The sequence below is a fragment of the Daktulosphaira vitifoliae genome, unplaced genomic scaffold, assembly GCF_025091365.1.
Source record: "Daktulosphaira vitifoliae isolate Bord-2020 unplaced genomic scaffold, ASM2509136v1 Scaffold_1, whole genome shotgun sequence".
Lineage (NCBI taxonomy): Eukaryota > Metazoa > Arthropoda > Insecta > Hemiptera > Phylloxeridae > Daktulosphaira > Daktulosphaira vitifoliae.
The window spans coordinates 69,370,129-69,384,033 of record NW_026099572.1 but is presented as its reverse complement, the minus strand read 5'-3'; the positions used below and the strand labels follow the sequence as shown (position 1 = coordinate 69,384,033).

The 13,905-nt window shown below is 24.8% G+C and overlaps 1 protein-coding gene and 1 long non-coding RNA gene across 2 annotated transcripts; both read right to left on the bottom strand.

The window, feature by feature from the left end:
* Positions 1–1,950: 1,950 nt before the first annotated feature.
* On the bottom strand, positions 1,951–13,188 carry LOC126905824 (lipase member I-like). The gene is made up of 8 exons (XM_050685910.1): positions 13,074–13,188; positions 9,008–9,118; positions 6,120–6,360; positions 5,848–5,996; positions 5,594–5,774; positions 5,100–5,365; positions 3,934–4,102; positions 1,951–2,192 (listed from the first exon to the last, which is right to left on the bottom strand). The coding sequence occupies exons 2-8, from the start codon at positions 9,069–9,071 to the stop codon at positions 2,090–2,092; spliced, it is 1,173 nt and encodes a 390-aa protein (XP_050541867.1). The 5' UTR covers positions 9,072–9,118; positions 13,074–13,188; the 3' UTR covers positions 1,951–2,089.
* LOC126905952 (uncharacterized) lies at positions 2,773–3,926 on the bottom strand. The gene is made up of 2 exons (XR_007704141.1): positions 3,578–3,926; positions 2,773–3,517 (listed from the first exon to the last, which is right to left on the bottom strand). It is a non-coding gene; the product is annotated as an uncharacterized LOC126905952 (long non-coding RNA).
* Positions 13,189–13,905: the final 717 nt, after the last annotated feature.

Genomic DNA, 13,905 nt, shown 5'->3' with positions numbered 1-13,905 from the left:
AAGTACATTACATTAGCTTTAATTTAAGATATATATAAAAGTGTCAGACCTTCCGGAACATTTTCAAAAGTTAAGTTGAAAAAGTTAATTTTTTGTGAAAAAGTTGTCATTTTAAATCTCCCCTTGTGGGCAGGTTAAGGGTTAAATTTATGAAAAAAATATACCAAATTAAAGGTAATGATATTATGCATCTATATAAAAAATAATTATATTGATATGTTCATTTTTGAAAAAGTTATGGTACTCTTAAGTAAAAAAAATTGAAAAAATTTCGAAAATTAGCGATTTTTAAATTTGTAATTTATTTGGAAGTTTCCTCCATTTACGGGGAACGAGGGAATTTTTTTCAATTTTTGAGGATAATGTCTTCGACTAGATATGATTTGTGATCTTTTGACGTATCATTGAAAGAAATCGGTTCGGTGAGAGCTGAGAAAAAGTGGTAACAGACAAAAAAAAAAAAAAAAAAACACTTCTTAGTAAAACCAATACCTTCTCAGCTTCGCATCGAAGCTAATAATGCCATGTACACTTTTGTTGTGCGAGAATTTTTTTCGCCAATACTTTTTTACCGTATATAGCACACCATAGTCCATACCAAATTGCAATAAAAAAACGCTGAAACTGTACGCGGGCAAATCACCCATATACGGTTTAGGGTGATTTATACCGAGTACAAGTTATGCATTGACGTATTCATCACACGTGCGGATAGGATCCAAAATCGATGTATTATTGTAGCGTATAAAAAGGCGGAATGTTAATAGTTAATTATTAAAGGTGGTTAAATGTGACGATTTTGGTTGTAAGCAACAACCGATGCTTAGTGTTCATAGTCGCCAAAAATTACTTCAATCGTTCTCTAATGCGTTAGGCAGTAGACCGCGAGACGAAGGATCAACTGGATTCTCGGCTGTACTAATGTGTAACCAACTGCAATCTGGTATTAATTGATGAATTTTCGCTAATCTATTAGTCACAAAGATTTTTAAGTATATTTGATCAGTGGTGATCCACCAAAAAACTATCGAAGAGTCTGTCCATACCCGAATCTGTGATATGGCAACGCTTGGTGATATAACGGACTAAACCCTAGCTAACAGTTGAGCCAGTAATGACATGTCTTGTTTAATAGATTTCAATGGCACTACTTTGGATTTACAATGAAATTAAATTGGAATTTAAACATTAATTAGTTGAAAGTTATTTTTAATTATTGAGGACACAATGTTTGAAAATTGGTTAATACAACATTTTAGTTTAAAAATGTATTAAATAATGTTGTACAAATGTTTGTTAAACATTTAAAAATCAATGTTTATTAAATGCTGATTTTTTAAATATTTACATTATAGAGTTTAACAAATGTTTGTACAACGTTATTTAATAAATGTTTAAACTATAATGTTGTATTACCTATTTTTCAAACGTTGTGTCCTCAATATTTAACGTTTAATATTTAAGCATTTAATAAACTGATATTTCTTAAAAACTAAAAACATATTTAGGGACATAATTTATTTACTATAATTTATTCAATAAATTTCAATTATAAAACATAATAAAATTATTTATATTTGGTAGAAAAGTAGAACATAGCTTGTAATCGTACAGTTAAAATTCTTCCGTATGTTTTATTAAATAATAATTCCTGGCAATAAAAACATTTTATAAATTATTCTTAAAATATGGAATTGAGCAAACTAAATAGTGTTCATACTACTAGTAAACAAGTTATTTTTTAATTTCATATATATATATATATAAAGTTCAAGTATTATAAAATAAAATTTTTATTTAAATGCTACTCAATACAACTAATAACATTGCACTCTTGAAAACTACAATTGAAAATTTTCAATAAATTTTAACCGACTGCATAATTAGTTAATCGTAACTCATAGGCACAGTGAATTTATATTAAGGATAAGCAATTAAGTACAAGTCGTGTTTAGTATAAATTGTTTTTTTAACACTACATACTGAGGAAATTAATTTCAGTTTAATTCAATTGCTATAAATTAGGATTATTTGCCTATTATAGCGGTATCACAATAAATATATTTGACTAGGTCTACTGTATTAAACATTATCCAAAAATGAGATTAGAAGCACGAGAAGTTCTTTGTTTTGGAAAACCTTTTGCGTACGGTCTCTTGGCGTTTGTAGTTAAGTAAAAGATCCCTCGTGCCCTAGAAAAATAGTTTCATTGTCAATATAACTTTTTAAATAATTTTCTTATATAAAAATATTAACTTTGATGCATAGATAAGAAGCTATTAGTTGTACTATGTCTAATTTTTCTTTTGTCCGTATGAATGATTAATCTCACTCTTATTAGACTTTTTGTTCAACAATATGTCATAAGGTCACAAAATGTTTCTCGTAGAAACTATAAGCGTCATAATTTTAAATGTTTTAGATAATTAAAATAAATATTCCAAAAAATTACAGTGTCATAAAACAGTTAATGATGATATTTTTAATATTTTAAAAATATCAAGTGTTGAAATAAATTTGAAAACGGACCGATTAATAACAGTTCAAAAATTGCCTTGGTAATAACATGTTTTTTTTTTAAAAAATCATTAATTTAAATACTATGGGGGCTGAAAAATCATATAATTTTTTCTTTTCGATTGTAAATATTTTGATAATGTTCCAAATAACTTATCTTCTTTGAACCTACATAAATAATAACTTAAAGTTATTCAATTTAACTTAAAGATGTAAAAATAACTATCCAAAATCTCGATATCTAGGATTTATTGGCCACTAAAGCCAAAAATTATAAAATTTTGGCATAATTTAACTGATTTTGTGAAATTGTACAAGTAATGGAATACTTATTTTAGCGTTGATAATGATATCAACGTGTTTCCAAAATACGTATCCGCGACTTTTCATTAATTTTTTTGTGGCTTTTGAGTTTAATATTTTTGAGTTATTAAATTAATAATATAGTTTTTGTTTATTTTTAATATAGTTTTGATTTAATTTAATTTTATGCTCAACATTATGTTTCATATTCTAACGATTTCTTTTTTTTAATCGGATTCGATTTACAGACTAGTCTTACAACCTTAGCTTCAAATCTCTTCATCTCTCTTATCTCCTCAATTATCCTTTCAATTAGATCTTCCCCAATCAAAGTTCTCTTTCTGGCAAGGTAGTTTAGTTTCATTGGATTCCTGGACATTCAGAAATCTTGATATAAAACGACCGATCGCTAAAAATATCCTTATTTTTCTTCATAATCCCACTTTTTATCTTTTAAATTCTGATGTTTTTATTTTTTTCAAAACTACTCTTTTCAATGCATAGTCAACTAAATGGTCTTTTCTCCCTTCAAATTTTGCCAAATGGCACTGGTTAATCACGCTCCTATTTCCCCTTGGTTTATCATTTAAATCACCCCATAAATTTATCATTTCCCTTTCCTGTTTAAGAGTTGGCTATAACTTTTTACTGAAATTTGCCTTTAATTTGATTTGAACTCCGTTCTCTAATGTTATTTCTACAAGAAAGAAGTTGTTGATAATTTTTCTTGTTATTCACTTTATAATACTACTCATACCTTTTAAAAATCTGTGCTATATAACATTTTATCATGGCATTCCTAATCCTATAAAAATGTTTAATTATCGTTTAATATCTATTATAATTGCAACTATATCCTTCAATTTGTGCACTGTCTAGTTCTTTTAATACTATTTTTTTCTTTTATATATTGTTTTATTGTAATATTCATACAATATAATTTTTAAATATAATATGCACATGCTTTTGTATATATACTTGAGTCTCGTTTAACCTAAAATTACATACTATTAATTCAAAACTATGCATTTATTTCTCTATAATAAAAAATTAACTGAAATTCACCTTAAAAAGACATTGGAAGTTAATTGAATTATAAAATTTTATACTCACTTATGTGTTACATGTTCACCCATTAAAACGTATTCCGATTCTGGCGGGTCACATAGGCCAAGATTAAACAAAAATCGATTACTACAAGGTACTGCCCAAAAACCAATATTACTATTGATTGACTCAATAAAGTAAGGCGTAACTTTAGTATGATCACAGGATAGAGTTTCTAAAAATTTATTAAATAATTTCATGTAAATAAAAAAAAAAATTATTATTTTTTTTTTTTGTAGAACGTACCAATCTACTTTTATCCGATTAACATGATTATAAATTTATTACTTTGTCCCTTATTAATTAATAATGACACAAGAATTTAAATAAAAAAAATATATAACAACATTTAAAGAATATTTTATGTTAAAAACTAATAAATAAATGTCTTAAGTTCCAAGGTTTTCCAGTTGCTTTGTAACATAATAATTACTAATATAATACTTTACAACAAGCACCGGTAACTCATGACCTGTAGAAAATATTTCTACGATTCTCATAATATTATCTACGTGAAGAAAAAAAATTCAATATTTTTAGTTTCAGTCATTACATTCTTATGATTAATCACTTTGAAAATTTAAATTCGATATTATAAATTCACTTCTTTTATTAACAATATTGTAATACCAGTTTTTTCCCATTAATATATATTCTATCATATATAATTTACAATATGAAATATAGATACTTTAATTAGTGAAATGGAAAAATGTTGGTTTGATATTTCATTATGTATTTTCCAATGAATACTGTCTTTTCTAAATCTATGTGATTGAACTTTTTAATACAAAAAAGAACTTTTTGTACTAGAATAGTTCTTTCTATGATTCATATTGACTAGAATATTATTTGTTATAGACAAAGATAAAAAGTCATTACATTTTACTAGGATACAATAAATTTTATTTTCGAAATTGTATTAATTTCATAATAAATTATTTAATTTTTTTTTTCAAAGTTACCGAAAGAAAAAATAATTTTTAATAATTTTTGATCTGATGACCTTGAATTAGTTTTTTTATATCTTTAAGTGGCTCGCAGACACAAATCTTTAATAGTATTATTATTCTAATATAATTTATATAATCCTTTAATTTTATATTATGGATGTATATATGTTAATAAGGAAATTATTATTTTTGTTTATAATTTATATATAAATGACTTACGAATTATACTATTACTAACACAACCCGGTTGAGACGTTCCTCCATTTACATAAAAATCAGCGTGACCATTAGGACCCCATTGCCCCAAAACCCCAGCCGCAGTGTGTATAATGTCTACAAAATGAGCATCAGTATGATCAAGATCTCTGGAACGATTATTTCCCATGTAAAATATAATAGTTGGATCCAAACCGGTGATACGGCCGATTTTTCCATTGTCGACAAAGTTTGATGTTAAGCCTGCGATGTGAGCACCGACACTATATCTATAACGAATAATTTTTTTCATAGAGCTTGAATTAGGATTTAATATTACAGGGTAATGTTTGAGGTAAGTTACATCAAGATTTTATACATTTGAGAAACAATAAATTTCATATCCACGTATTCTATCAAAAATGATGAAATTATAAACATGCTTATTAAATGGAAACATCTATTTTAATATTATAAGCTTATTTTTAATAAAAAACAATTAACATTTTGAAGATTACCCCATGAAGTGCAATTTGTCCGGCTGAACTCCACGAGGATGAGATGCCAAATAGTTTACCAATTGGGCAATACACATAGCACAGAATCGTGGAGCCCATTCCACTTGATTTAAACATGGAATTTGAGCCAATGTTGAATAATCAACGATTATGATATTGTAATTACTTCTAGTGAAATATGCTACAGTAAATAATTACAAATTAATTAATATACATGTATGGTTTATATAAATCTAAAAGTTAAGTAACATTACCATTTCGAAGATCAGTACTTGGGGACAAATTTCTGCCACCTTGAAAACCGTGAATTATAATCTTCACTGGATATTTAGGATTAAAATGAGATGAATACAAAGATTCCTGGTCAGTTACATCTAATAGGTCTGGTTTATTTTGAGTCAGTCTGTAAGAAATTATAAAATTGTTTTGCAAATGATTCACTTATATAAACACCATTATTTTTTGATTATTAATTATGAATATAGTACATTTATTTTGTTAATATTTAAATATAATATATATTTACCTAGTGTACAAAAAAAATTGTATTCTGGGATGAGGACAAGAAAATGGCGGTTCAATACATGATGTTGAGTTGTACAATTCAGCTACCGAGGTAGGTTGTTTTATTGGTTTTGTTGGTAAATCATTAATAATTGAGTTAGTATTTATTTGTTGCTGAGCTGTTTTAGGGGTTATTTCTAAAGTAGCTGTAGGTACTTCGAGTTTTTTAAAATTTAGATTTTCTTCTTGACATGTAACTTTATCTAAAAATAGATTTATAAAATTTGAATATCTAGAACCTGAGATAAGTAAAAATTTTAAGTCGGAGGCAAACAGTTTATTCTCTGTATATAGCATATACAAGTTGGGTGTTCTTATATATACAAAGTGATTGAATAAGTACACCTCATGCAAAATCTTTCGAAATAGAAAACACATTTTTTCTTTTCAGAAGTTCATAGTATTCAATGTTTTATAATTAAAAAAAAAAGTGGTTTTCTTTCCCCATTAATGTAGTATCAACTTAAGTTTTTTAATAGGAAATATATATGTTCAACTAGCCTAATAATAAGAAAATGACAGGTCAATAATCAGTAATGAACCAGTATTTTAAAAGATATAAGCACTTTTATACTATGGTGGGAGGAGTAGTGTGGTTAATATATGCAAAAGATAAAAGTAAAGAGACCTTCTTTATTCATCCCCTCCTTTGGATCAATTATTTTTTTTTAACTATAAAACATAGGATACTATTAACTTATTAATATATACTTATTAAAAGAAAAGATTATAATATGTTTTATGATTTTGAAGATTTTGTGTGTGGCTTAGATAATTAATTATCTTGTATACAAGGTGAGACATGAAGAATTGCTAAATCCAAAAACATTTAATTCAGTTTTAACTTTGTTGTAATTTTTTTAATAGTTCTTGCTATATTAAACTATGTTTAAACATATTTTTTATTATTTACCACAAATAAGAACAAAAGTAAAATAACATTATGTTTTATTTTTTCACAATTTCAAAATAAACATTTATTAGTATTTTCTTCAGAAGGCAAACCTCAGGCCACAGACTATATTTCACATAGTTTGTGTTAAGACTTAAAAATGTTATTAATTTCTGAAATACTGATCTATAAATTATTATCGATCAGTCATATTAATTACATTACTTAATATTATCAAAGCTAATTAAATATGTATGCTTCCATTAAAAAAAAAGTTGATACCTTTTAATGCATAAGAGCTGAACCATAACAAAACCTATAATACGCGGACTTGACCCGCGTTACATAAATACAATAAACAAAAAGCCACAATAAAATTACATTATAAAATTACAATGTACAAGTACATTACATTAGCTTTAATTTAAGATATATATAAAAGTGTCAGACCTTCCGGAACATTTTCAAAAGTTAAGTTGAAAAAGTTAATTTTTTGTGAAAAAGTTGTCATTTTAAATCCCCCCCTGTGGGCAGAAAAAAGGTCAAATTTACAAAAAAAATATACCAAATGATAGGTAAAGACATCAAGCATCTATATAAAAAAAAATTATATTGATATGTTCATTTTTGAAAAAGTTACGGCAGTTTTTAGTAAAAAAAATTGAAAAAATTTCGAAAATTAGCGATTTTTAAATTTCTAATTTTTTTGGAGGNAGCGATTTTTAAATTTGTAATTTTTTTGGAGGTTTCCCCCATTTACGGGGAACGAGGGAAATTTTTTCAATTTTGAAGGGTAATGTCTTCGACTAGATACGATTTGTGATCTTTTGACGTATCGTTGAAAGAAATCCGTTCGGTGAGAGCTGAGAAAAAGTGGTAACAGATACAAAAAAAAACATTATCATAGTAAAACCAATACCTTCTCACCTTCGCATCGAAGCTAATAAAAAAGGTCAATAAATTGTTTCTATATTGCTAAATATATTAATTTAAATTGAATTTATTAAGATATAAAACCCCTTAAGATTCGGATCTGATGTTTTATATGTATTGAAGATAAAACAATGAAAAAAAAAAATTCATAGAAAAAAATCATTATTTTATAATAATTATAATACATGTATAAAAACAATTTATAATTGAAATTGAAATTGAAGTTTATATTGAACTCTTCTTAAGTGTTGTCAAAACTTGTAATATCAGTTTTATTTTTACCTAATTATTGTTGTGGTAGATTCAATCAAATTTTATTTCTTCTGAATTATAATAAATCGTATACAACTTATACTTTTGTAAACCCACCTTTGAGTTGATCCTGTACAAATATACCAAATGTTTTTCCACAAATACAGCACTATTTTTAAATATATCTCTTTTAGTAATACCAACTTTATTTTTTCAAATAGTAACATGCACATTTGACTAGTTTATATAACAGAAAAAGATCTAGCTGTAAGAATATGACTCTTTGGTAACAACTTTTAAACCAGTAGTTCTAAATATTTTACCTGGGTGGGAGAATTGCGCGGCATAGTGATGCATAATAATAAAAATAAATAACCCACACCACGCCACCAGTCTACATTTAAAAATGTTAACAATCAAAATACTGCTTCAAAAGTTATTATCGACTAGACATTTCTTTTGTTGGATCACTTTCTATTATACAAGATAATTAAATATGTATTTTGCAATTAAAAAGTTATAATTGAAATCCTTATAAGGGATAAACCTAAAAAATATTTAACCGCTCAAAAATTGAAAAATAAATAATACTAAACAAAATCAGAAAATATATTTTAAAATTATTATATAACTAATTTAAATTATAATTTAGGTTGACTAAATAAATAAATCACTCTGTATATGAAGGCAACTTTCTTACTGCTGATATTTATTAAAGGTAATACAATAAGATTATACTTTTAAAACGCAATAGAAGTAAATCGTTTACGTACTACTAATTAAAGTACAGAGGGTACAACATAATACTAGATAACTTGATATCTTCATTTTATCCATGATTTATTCATGATCATCGATCATGCTTACGCAATTATTAATTCATTCTGAAATCAAATTTTTTTAATATATTAATTGACATGATAAGTAGAAATATTTTTACAATAATATAGACAAAAAATGCAATAAAATATTTTTGGTATAAGAGTATAATTAAAACAAAATGTCAACATATTGTCAATACTGCTTAATTTTACAAAAAACTTACCAAAATATTAATAGGTCATAAGTATGGCGAGATTTTAATTGGTATATCTAATGATGTATTATTTATAAAGGCATTTTGAATACAAAGATTATTTATAGGACAAATTTTAATGTCATTATTTCTCCTATTCATGTTATAAAAATTATAATATAAAAAATCATACAATTTCCCATATTAAAAATGATTTAAAAGAGAATTATATCAATTGAAAATACTAATTAAAACATATGATATATTTCTTACACCTCAAATTGCGTTTATATATGTATAAATTTTTAATTAAGTGTATGAAATGTTAGAATTTATAATTTTAAAATAATTTGCGACTAAAAACGTATGGAAACTTAGTGATGTGATCTTAAGTCATAAAACCTATTAATACTCTATTAGGTATTCTAATTAAGTGTTAGTTAATGTCAATTACAAATAGATAATTTGATGAAAATCTACTTATAAACGTTAATAACTTATGTTTGTTAAGAATATAACCATAAGTACTCTAGATAATACAACAATCTATAAAAGCTTTAATACATTCATAGTTTGTAATGATTATACAAAAATGAATGACTTATTATAAAAATTTAATACATGTTTATATCAATCTAATATATAATGTTCATTTTGAGTAAAACATTTTTATCGTTTAGTTTTAACTATTTATTATTATTACTTATTCAGTCAAAAATAACCTTATACAAAAATATTTTTAAATTTCATTGATCATTGTTTTTATACTATGATAAAATACCACTAAAAATTTTGGAGTAATTTGGAAATCATTTAAGTTAAAAGCTTTTGATAGCATGAAGTAATGGTGTTTGAGGTCATGTATATATCTCCTATCTAACCAGTACTGGTTCATTTTATGATGTAAGATCCCATAAATGCAGGTCAAGGTTACTATTTATTTTATAGATCTGTATGTTTCTTCATTGCATTTTCGATGTTAAGACAAACTTTTTAATGACATTTCAGAGAGATATTTAATATATTGTTAAAAAAAACAACTGAAGTGTTTTTTTATGTCTATTTAAATATAAACTTGTTTTGGTAATTAATTTTGTGTTAAACTTTAGAGTGCAAAAAATCATGGACTCCCATTCTACCTTCCCAAAATTTAATAAGTGTCAAAATAGTAGATTTTGATAATAATGAATTTTGTTAAATTATCTTGATATTTTTATTGCGTCATTTAATAATAAAATATCCCAAGTATAGTCAAAGTGAAATTTCTGTATAAAATGGTTATTTATTATCATAATATTTAGTATATGACTAATACTGACATTTTCTATATTCTTGTACATATACATATATATATATATGGATATTACAATTTTAAATTATATATTTGAAAGTAAGTAGATATAAGTGTATTTTTAATCACGTTTATTATAAAATAATATTGATAATAATATAGAATTTATATAATTATTGATAAAAAAAGGCGTCTCAAAATTGAAAATGTTATGGTTTAAAATACTTATTTTTCATATATTGATGCTTATTGCATTTTGGTTTAGGAGAGCAGGATAATACTTAAAATAGATAATACTGTAAAATCATGTTAATTTTAAATATTATTTTGGTCATAGAAAATAGTTAAATTTCACAAATTTTATATAAAATCAAAGTAATAACAGTTTTTAGATTAAACAACTGTTATGATTAGAAATAATGATTTTCATAAATTATGATTGCAAACTTAATGAAACATAAAACTTCTTTCAATATACAAACTTAATTAACTTATATGACTTGTAGGTTCAAACATGGACATACAAACTCGATGTCATGTACAAAGCCAATCTCAATAAACGTTTTTATACAAATCATGTAGTATATTCTTGGCTGATTTTAACATCAATGACCTAGCACTTAATTTAAAATATAACCTTAAAAATCAAATTCATTAATGGCTTAGAATATAAAGTGAATTAAAATATAAACTACAATTAATAAATACATAAAGTAGTATTCAATAATGATACTGCTTTAATATTTATAAAAACCTTATAAAATATTTAATTAATATTAATAATAAAATAATAGAAATAATAAGTTGTACACAAACTACTGAAATGCATAATAGTTGCTCACTCATAATCAACAAAAGAAAGTATTCTAATTTGACTTAAATATTTTATTTTAAATTTAAAAAACCAAAAAAAAAAAGAGAAAAAAAAAATATTATATTGAAATTATTTTATAGATAAATACAAGTTGTAAACATAATAATAATAATAATTAATACGCCTAATTAACTCGCGATATCTGAAACGAAAAATTATAAAAAGAAAATCTAATATAAATAAAAGTTAGGTATGAAGTCATAATATCAATTAAATATATTTTCTCTATATATCAACAAAATGTCTTCTAATATTAAAATAGTGTAAACAATTTTCTAATTTTTGATAAAATTAGGACTGGTTTGCAGCTATATCATTTAACCCGGTAACCATCTAATCTATTATTTATTTTACACAGTAATAGATTACACGAATGAAAATTTTTATGTAGTATATTTAATTATACTTATAAAAGTATAACCAGGTAAGTTCACTGGCTTTGTACTAAACAAAAATATTAAACTTTATGAAAAATTTTTTATTACAACATCATGTAAGCACCAAAAAATATGAACTTTTATAAATTAGATAAAAAAAATACAAGCAAGCCAAGACACCTATTATGACACATCAGGTTTGAGGTAATAATCCATAACGTAAATTAAAAGTGTAAGGAAACTGATCTGCGAATATTAAAATTGGTAACTAATTGTGACAAGAACTAAATTAAAACGTTTCTTAGAGATATAGCTAAAAACATGGCTTTAAATAAATAATATGTATTTAAATATGAATTTAAATAATTATATAACAACTATAATTATAGTTTTTTACTTAGTGTTGTATAATAATTACTTTATTTCATTACTTAAATTGTAATAAAATAGAACTTATTAGTTTCGTATATTCTGTATTAACGCCGAAAAGTTCCTTTCCCCCCTCTTCCAGATGCTTTTGCTAAAATTTATAATCAAGTCGAAATTTACATATCTAATATTATTTGTATAAATCAACCTAAATTTAGGAAAGAGAGTTTTTTTAATACTTTGGTAATTAAATATTCTAGAAATCAAGTTATCTTAAAACATAATAATTTGAAAGAGAAATCGCACATGATTTAATAACTTCTGTAACATTTACTTATCTACACTATGTCAATACAAAGTAATTAAATAATCTTCAGAAAAATAAAAACATTTTCAGACATTTTAGTTTATATAGTTGTTTATAATCTTGAATCGCGTAATTAAAAAAAATCTGATCATGTATGAAAGCGAAACCTTCTCTCATTTATTCCAAAAATGTTGTATTACTACTGAACTTACTTGAAACTGTTACCATTTGTTACATTTTAACATATAAACGAAGTAAAATTTCATTTTTAAACGGAATAAAAATTTGTGTATTTTAATTACGCTTGAAAATAAGTATATAAAATAAAAATTCTATAAAATGTTAATCTTTTATAAAAAAAAAACAAATTCTTGTAATATTTTAAGGATTCGTTAATGAAACTTGTCATAATATTTACTCATAATAACAACATAATTTTTTATTCTCCAATATTATGTAGACTTTTGATCTCTCTGAAATTTCCAGTCTATGTTTGCTCTTTAAAATATTTCACAGTTTTTAATCATTATTATAATTTTTATAATCGTTTTTTTATTGCATTTTTATAGAAAATTCTTATTTTTCGTTGAAGTTTTGTCTACTCACGTTTAATTAAAACGAAAAACTGCACAAAGACGACTTCCGAATAAAATGTGAGGCGCCCGCGATCGTCGAAGACGGTTAACTGAGAGTATGTTTTGATCGAGTGAAAGTGATCGTACAACACTCTCTTACTGTCCATGCAGTGGTGGTGGTGATATCCATCTCTTGGGCATAGACGGTTATGTTGTTATTGTACATAAGTTTTCGGTAATTGTACGTAATATGTTATAATAACTGTTATTATTTAGTACTATTCATTTATTGGACACATTTGAAGAGTCAACAAATAGAAAAAGTGTTGAACCAAACATTGACAACCTCTAGATTAAAATTTTTCGCTTTCTGGTTGTGGACTTACCGGAAACACGAAAGTTCTAATTTAAATATGACAAAATTTACTATCGCGGGGACATTTATCTGTATTATTACAGAGCACTCTTATACTTTCCAAAGCGTTTTGATGAATATTAGTTTACACAATAATAATAATATTTTGACTATACAGCAATATAATAACAGATGACTAAAAAAGAATAGGTCGACTGTATTCNACTTTCCAAAGCGTTTTGATGAATATTAGTTTACACAATAATAATAATATTTTGACTATACAGCAATATAATAACAGATGACTTAAAAAGAATAGGTCGACTGTATTCTATTTTATTATGCTAATAAAAACATTAGAACTATATAGTTTAATTTTAAATCTAATACTTTAAACATCTTTTATTTTTTTAGTATTCAATTAAATCAATCAGATTATATCAACAAATATTTGTCAAGGCATCATTTGAAATTAAAATATAAACATTATTGTTTTCAGCTATTATTT

Bases quoted from the DNA above. Each gene is read 5' to 3' on its own strand.
- LOC126905824 (XM_050685910.1), bottom strand. From the start codon at position 9,071: ATGGATAAAATGAAGATATCAAGTTATCTAGTATTATGTTGTACCCTC. The intron at 5,366-5,593 runs GTAATCTTCAAA...TATTCGTTATAG, and splicing joins GACAAATTGCACTTCATGGG to ATATAGTGTCGGTGCTCACA. The intron at 4,103-5,099 runs GTAAGTCATTTA...ATAAATTTTTAG, and splicing joins TGTTAGTAATAGTATAATTC to AAACTCTATCCTGTGATCAT.